The sequence below is a fragment of the Prunus dulcis genome, chromosome 4, assembly GCF_902201215.1.
Source record: "Prunus dulcis chromosome 4, ALMONDv2, whole genome shotgun sequence".
NCBI classification, from domain to species: Eukaryota; Viridiplantae; Streptophyta; class Magnoliopsida; order Rosales; family Rosaceae; genus Prunus; species Prunus dulcis.
This window is the reverse complement of record NC_047653.1, coordinates 15,763,706-15,771,593: the sequence shown is the minus strand read 5'-3', so window position 1 is coordinate 15,771,593 and position 7,888 is coordinate 15,763,706. Positions and strand designations below refer to the sequence as shown.

Here is a 7,888-nt window from a genome sequence, read left to right as displayed (position 1 = left end):
GAAAAACTTAGTTGCAACGGGATAACACTATTTTGGTATCCATGTTTCATAAAAGTCTTTCTCCTACTTATGACTATGGTTGCAGCCTGCAATATTCTTAAAATAAAAAAGTAAAAAAATAAAAAAAGTAGCTATTCTGAAGGACATTACCTCACTTTTGCTGTATAAATACTCTGCATTTGCAAGCACTGCAATGCATACACAAAAGCTAAGATGGATTCCAGAGAAGTAGCAACTAAGCCACATGCTGTTTGCATTCCATTCCCTTATCAAAGCCATATAAAGGCAATGCTTAAATTTGCAAAGCTCCTCCACCACAGAGGTTTTCATATAACCTTTGTTAACACAGAGTTCAATCACAAGCGCTTTCTTAAATCTCAAGGACCCAATTCCCTTGATGGCTTGCCTGATTTTCAATTCGAAGCCTTCTCGGATAGCCTTCCGGATTCAGATGAAGATGCCACACCAGATGCCACCTTGCTTTGTGAATCCATCAGAAAACAACATTTCTTGGCTCCCTTTCATGCCCTCCTTACAAAACTCAACAATGATGCCATATCAACATCCAGCAATCCTCCTGTGACTTGCATAGTTTCAGATGGTTTCATGTCCGCATTCACAATCACAGCTGCTGAAGAAATCGGAGTCCCTATAGTGCTGTTCTACACTATAGCTGCCTGCAGCTTCATGGGATTTAAACAACTTCGCGCTGTGGTCGAAAAAGGACTTTTTCCACTCAAAGGTGAAATATATAACTATGAATTAAAAGCAATTGTTGTTTCTAAACATGCAAATGAAATGTTTCTTCAATTGAATTTCATTTGTCTATTGCAGATGAGAGCTGTTTCAAAAATGGCTATCTGGACACCGTAATAGATTGGATCCCAGGAATGAGAGATATCCGTTTAAGGGATCTCCCTACCTTTGTGCGAAACACAAATCTGGATGACACCGGATTTAACTTCATCATGGAAGAAACCGAAAGAGCTCATGAAGCTTCAGCAGTTGTTCTTCATACTTTTGATGCCTTGGAGGCAGATGTTTTGGAAGCTCTCTCATCTATGCTTCCCCATGTGTACACCGTTGGCCCTCTTCAATTGCATCTCAATCAGATACCAGAACACCCTTTGAAAATGGGATACAGTCCATGGAAAGAAGAAACTGAATGCCTCGAGTGGCTAAACACCAAGGCACCAAACTCAGTTGTCTATGTGAATTTCGGCAGTGTAGCAGTCGTGACACCAGAACAGCTTGTGGAGTTTGGGTGGGGACTTGCAAATAGCAAGCTTCCATTCTTTTGGGTAATTAGACCTGATCTAGTTGTTGGAGAATCCGCTATTTTGCCGCCTGAGTTTGTGGCTGAAACTAAGGAAAGAAGTCTAATAGCTGGGTGGTGCCCACAAGAGCAAGTCCTCAACCACCCCTCAGTTGGAGGATTTTTAATGCACAGCGGTTGGAATTCAACAGTTGAGAGCCTTACTGCAGGAGTTCCTATGCTCTGTTGGCCATTCTTTGGGGACCAGCAAATGGACTGTCGCTATACTTGCAATGAATGGGGAATTGGCATGGAGATTAGTGACGATGCGAAGAGGGAAGAGGTAGAGAAGCTTATCAAAGAGTTAATGGAGGGAGAGAAGGGTAAGAAGATGAAAAATAAGGTCATGGAGTGGAAGAAACTTGCAGAAGAAGCTACTGGTCCACATGGTTCTTCATCCACAAACTTAGACAATTTAGTGAATCAAGTGCTATTGAGAAAAAGTTAAGATGTTTCCATAAGAATATTGATCTTATTAATTATCATTTCCATTGCCATTGTCTCAAATAATCAACTATGTGGCAATATATATGTACTACTGGTATGTAACCATGATGCGTACTATATCTAGAATTTTATTCTGATTAAGGTTTCACTACGCTTCAGGCCTTCAACTCTAAAGTCTTATCATTTTTCAGGCAATTGTGCACTAACCATGATGCATTATATTAATAATATTTTAAATCAATAGATTAAAAATATAAAGTTATACCTTTTTCCACAAATACCCCTGAGCTTAATGAGTTAACGGATATTCGTAAATTGACACGACACGACACGATAGCTTAACGGGTCAACACGATATCAACATGACACGATAACTTAGACCTGAATACTGAATTTTTCGTGCGAATTCGTGTCATGTTAATGGGTCGTGCACAATATTGCCACCTCTAAACTTAGATAATTTAGTCGAGTTAAGAAAAAACTAGATGTTATCCATATCCATCCCGGATAGCCTTCCAGATTCAAATGAAGACACCACACAAGAAGTCATTAAAAAAAATAAAGTTAGACCATTTTCAACAAAGAAATTATGTGGAAGTTTCTTTAAAACCTTGTATCATTATGTTGGAGATATTGACCTGATGATAAAGCATAATCTCTCATTAATACTTGAATGCTTAATCTGAAAGAAAGAAAAGAAAAGAAACAAGAAAACACAAACAAGATTAAAGAAAAGACAAAATCCAAAATCTTACTTTGTAATTTCCTCGTCTTTCCAAATCCAAATCGAAATCCAAACGCCACTCAAATCCGTTAGAAAGTTTCTGATTGTTTATTTCATTTCATACTACATACAAAGATAACAACAGCTTGAGTAAAAAAGAAAAAAATTGATACTTTAAATTAGATGCTCCATTTCAAACCATAGACACTCCTCTAACGTGAGCTTGATTAGGGACAAAACCACATGAATTAAAGAGTTATTTCACCATAATGTTCTTTTTAGTCATTGTACACAACTCACAACACTTTCACACAAAAATTTACCGAACACTCAAAAACTTATTATTGTACCAACATCACTTTTAATAAAAAGTTGCCAAAAGCCAAACTACTTACTTTCACAACTGATTTCTCTCACAGCAAATCTGGCTGTAATTATTTTCACATCACAACAATGCCAAACTAGCTTTGTTTTAGATCCTTATTTCAATTCCTACTTGGTTTAGGATTCCTATTTTAATCTTATTTCCTACCCACTATAAATAAGGCTTTTAGGAAGTCATATTATTATTTGTGGCTAGAGAGTGTCTATGAGTGTGGTTACGAACCAAATTACAAGTGAGTGTGAGGAATTGCTAACAATTCACTATAGAAGTACAAGAGAAAAAATAATTTCAAACACTCCGAAGTTTTCTTTCTACTAACTAGCCAGGTGATGTTGAGGGATTAAGCCTTCTTCAATTATACACCAAGCGAAGAACCATTGCTAAATGAAGCGAGGAAATTACATAATATTACAAATGAAACTAAGCTCTAGTGATCTCCATGTGCCCAAAAATGAAACCGATCCAATATATCTTCGTGGTTTAATGAATATGGCGCTTTGCTTGAAAAAGGACTTGCACACTGTTTGGGCCTAAATTTAGCACGCCAAAGAAATTCAAAAACGGGCCCATGGCGAAGTTACTTGCCCAGCCCAAGAAAAACCAAACATGGAAGCTGACTTTAAGACTTCAAAGATCGGCCCACAATTGTTGTTGGGTTCAAACCCAAGAGATAAAAAAAAACACACCCACGTGGCTACCTCAGCTTTGAAAAAGTCAGCAATTCCAACTAAATTTTTTTTTTATGAGAAGAGACGTCTCTGAAACACTGCCAACAGAAGATCAAAACCCCATCTGTATTCAGAGATTTTGCTCCAAAGCAATACACCATCTTCCAAAGGAATTTATGGGTCACGCTTTCAAAAGCAAGAGACAGGGAGTTGTTCAGAAAATACAAAAGAAAAAAACCAAACCGCCAGGAAATCAGCCCACACAGACGATGGCGTTTGAAATAGAAAGCTGCCACCCAGGAAACCAGGGAAGGGGTTGCTTTAGGAGGTGACTACTGAGAGCCTATTTGCCATAATTGATAAAAATCCTTTCTACTTTACATTTTAGGAGATCTTTTTGCCGCCCATTATTAAAATTAAAACCACCTCCCCAAGAAGGTCTCTTATAAAAACAGAAGTAGGCAAGAAAGAGAGGGACACTCAATTCATCAATCAATCAAAAAAAAACAACAACAAGAAAACAACCAAAAGCTCACTTGGATTCCAAGAGAAACCAGCTTTAGATCAGAATTCCAAAGTTCAGACTTAGAAAATAAGTCTTCTAAAACGAGATCTCTCGTTACAAATTTGGTTCAGCGAAAGCCAAGGCAAGCAGAATTTGAGTTTTCACAAACGTGGAGACCTCAGCGAACTCATGAAGAGTCCTGCTCAAGCAGAACAACGCTCGTAGTGCAATCCCTAGCCTATCAAACCCTCGAGAACAGCCACTTCTGCCCCCTTCAAACTGAGGAAGCTGCAGTTCTGCCCACTCAAAGGCCTCACGAAGCGTGAAGTAAACATAAAGCTCTGCCAAAATCGAACTTTTGTATCGATTTATAGGTCAGCCTAGCATCTGAAGTCACAAAGCAGTACGGACCGGCCCAGGCGCGTCCAATCCAGCCCGAACTAGAACCTTCCACCCAAGCAGAAACGGAGTTTCGGCCATCTTTTAATCTTCCTAGCGTCGATATGCATATTTATTGTTTTGTAAAAGGCAGTTCTGCCTAAAACAGCCCAACTTTTATCAAATATTTCTGGCCAGAACAGCCATTTGATACTGAAATAAATTATGAAAGTCCTCACCAGTCTGAGGCAAGAAAAGAACTTACTTGGGAGATATTCCTCACCCAAATTCACAATCATTTGTTTTTAGAAGTCAGTAACTTGGGGCGCAAGTTATCTTTTCTAAAAGAAGTCTGCTAGAATTTACGTTGCTAGCAGTGGCACGCTCGCACACCAAAGAAAGCTGACTTGTTGACCAATACGTGGTCTTTCAAGCCAGTGGGGAACTTCGCCCTTCCATCACAGGAGCCAAACGCGAAAACGGGTGAACAATTTGGCACGCCCAGTGGGACTTCTCAGTATACATACTCTGACAGAGCCGTTCACAGGTTTACAAATACAGGAAGCTCTAGCCAGAATCCACACCAGATATGGAGACAAACCAAATGGCTCGCAGGGAAGGTCCCGAGTCAGAAGAAAGCGATGCTAGACAATCAGCTCGCGGCAGCACAGGAAGTAGACGTTCTGGAACTAACTCCAGAAGGATGAATCAAATACAGGAGTCAATACTCCGACAAGAGGTCACGGTCCAAAGGAACCAAGACACTCTCAATAATATGACAGCAATGATGCAGTGGCAGGTTAACAGGCAGTTCCGAAAGGATCGAGAAATCGCCATGGCCAGAATCCCAAACCCTGATGCTGTAGTCCAGCAGTTAGATCTCCCTAACGGTCCTCCACCAGGGCTGGCATGGCCATACCAGGAAAATCCTTTAGTTGCACAGGTTGTTGGATTACCAGATCACAGGGAAGTCCAGGCTGGCCCAAGGGAAGGAGTCCCTCCTAATCAAGAGCAGGAGGTCCCAGCCCGACCAAATGACCTTGCATTGGTTCAGCAGAACCAGCCAGAACCTTAGCCCATTCCACCCTTGGTGGCCCAGCATGATCAACCTTTGGCATTTCAGCCAGAACCACCAGCTGTATTGCCATATAGACCCAGAAGGATGGACCCTAATCCATTCCCTCCACCCGCAAGAGGGGGAAGGGGCAGAGGGGGGAATAACCTTTTTGCTAACCAGGACAGGAATAGACCCGGGGCAAACTGGAGGAATCACCTAGATATCGAAGAGCAGGAAGGACACAGAGAAGAACCTCCACTCAGACCATACAGAATGGAGCCCAGAATCGATTACATTCAGGCAGAACAGGGACAGAATCCTCCCCCCGTCAACGCTTTGAATGACATAGGGGCATTGCAGAGAATGATCAGGGAAATCATGGAACCCGAGGCCAGAAGAGGTGAAAGGCCTACATACAGGAAACCATATCCAGCCTACATCGATCAAATACCATTACCTCCAGGCTTCAAAGTACCAAACTTCACCTTGTTCAACGGGGAAGATTCCCATGCTTCCTCAGTTGAACATATAGGCAGGTTCTCCGTCCAATGCATAGCTATTGAGAACAACCCTTTGTTGAAACTAAGACTCTTCGGCAATTCTCTCTCCGGACAGGCTTTCACCTGGTATACTAGCCTGCCAGCTAATTCGGTGCAAACTTGGGAACAGATGGAAAACGTCTTCCATGACTATTATTACAGGATCCAGCCAGAAGTCACCATTAGTGATCTGGCTTCCCTCAAACAAAGCGAAGATGAACCAGCCCAAGACTTCATAACCAGTTTCAAAAAGCTCAAAATGAAGTGCCGAATCCCCATGGAGGAGAGACATTTCATCCAGATGGCCCAAGCTGCCCTTAAAATCTCTCTCAGAAAGAGGTTCGACGGGATATTGTTCGGGGACCTGGCAGAATTGGCTGATAAGGCTTCCAAATATGAGGAGCTGCTCAGAGAGGAACAACAGAGAAGGAACTCCTCTAAAGGCACTTATTACAAATCCCCTTCCTCTTCGGTCCACCTAATTGGGGTGGAATCACAGGAGGACACAGAAGAGTCAGAAGAGAAAGAGGTTTCGGTGGCAGAAATGGCAAAACTAAAACATCCTATTAGTTGCAAAGCCCTTACAAAGCCACCTAAAGACCAAAAGCCACCACCATTCACGGGAGGATTCGTTCCCAACAAGCCAATGCAGAACAAGGTTTACTCTTTTGATTTAACCAAGGTTGATGCTTTGTTCGATGAAATGCTGCTGCAGAAGGCAATAGAAACGCCTCACAGAATCCCCAAGCCGGAGGAACTCAAAGGGAGACAGTACTGCAGGTGGCACAACTCTTGGAACCATTCCACCAATAGTTGTGTCGTTTTCAGGGACGTGATACAAGAAGGAATAACGGCGGGAAGGTTGAAACTGGCGGAAAAACCGCCATCGGTCACGACAGATCCTTTCCCTCAACCACAAGTCAATATGGTCAACTTGAATTGGCCAGAACAGAGAGAAACTCAGCCAATGACAGATACTAGTTGTAGCAGAGGCAGAAGGATCATAAGGGAGACCAGCCAGAGACCAAGAGCCACCATATCAGCTGGGGTAGTCCTTTGTAGCAGGTGCAAGTGTGAAACAGAGCTAGAAGTGGTTTTAGACAAACAGAATCAACCCACACCTAGTGTCTTTGATAGGATTGGAACCTCACCCCAGGGCAAAGCAAGGCACAGGAGCCATTTCAGGCCTTCACAATACAGCGAAAGGAAGGTAGAACAGCCCAGGAAGGAGACATCAATCAAGGCACCCGGGAATGGAAAGCCCTTGGCAACAATCATAGAGGGCAGGTGGTACTCCGTAGGGAAAAGCGGCAGACCAACCATGGAGTTAACCAGAACTCAGAGAAGGAGAATCCAGAGGCAATACTGCACATATCTCAAGAGCCAGAATAAAACGCAGGTACATGCAGACACCAATTCTGCCAGGAAAGGAAAGAATCCTGAAGCACTTCCCCACACAGAACAGGAAGCTTGTTGCTCAAGAAAGCTACCGGAAGCAGAACTTTCAGCCAGACCTCCTATCCATCCAGCCTCGTCGTCTGGCAGTCAACCCAACATCTTGCAGGCACAAGGGGAATCCGAGTCTACCCCGCAGCAAGGGAAAGACGACCCCACGGAGGAATATGAAGAGGAACAATTGGACTATGGAACATTTGCAGAAGGACAGAATGAACCCCTCGGAACTGAAGAACAAGATGATTGGACCTAAGAATACGGGGAAGAACTGATGGAATTTGAGGAAGAATTGGATGCTGAAACAGAGGCTTTTGGCGCAGAGTTAGAAGACTTACTACAGAGTGACTTGGGAGTTAACATGGTGTTCATCCTACCAGAGAAATTCAGGGCCGCCGAGGGACAAGAAAGCACCTTG

The 7,888-nt window shown here is 42.6% G+C and overlaps 1 protein-coding gene across 1 annotated transcript; it reads left to right on the top strand.

Moving 5' to 3' along the window:
- Positions 1–213: 213 nt before the first annotated feature.
- On the top strand, positions 214–1,886 carry LOC117624912 (7-deoxyloganetin glucosyltransferase-like). Its single transcript, XM_034356432.1, has 2 exons — positions 214–742; positions 835–1,886. The coding sequence occupies exons 1-2, from the start codon at positions 214–216 to the stop codon at positions 1,761–1,763; spliced, it is 1,458 nt and encodes a 485-aa protein (XP_034212323.1). The 3' UTR covers positions 1,764–1,886.
- Positions 1,887–7,888: the final 6,002 nt, after the last annotated feature.

Coding starts and splice junctions, on each gene's coding strand:
- LOC117624912 (XM_034356432.1), top strand. CDS start 214: ATGGATTCCAGAGAAGTAGCAACTAAGCCACATGCTGTTTGCATTCCA. Junction 743..834: donor AGGACTTTTTCCACTCAAAG/GTGAAATATATA, acceptor TGTCTATTGCAG/ATGAGAGCTGTTTCAAAAAT.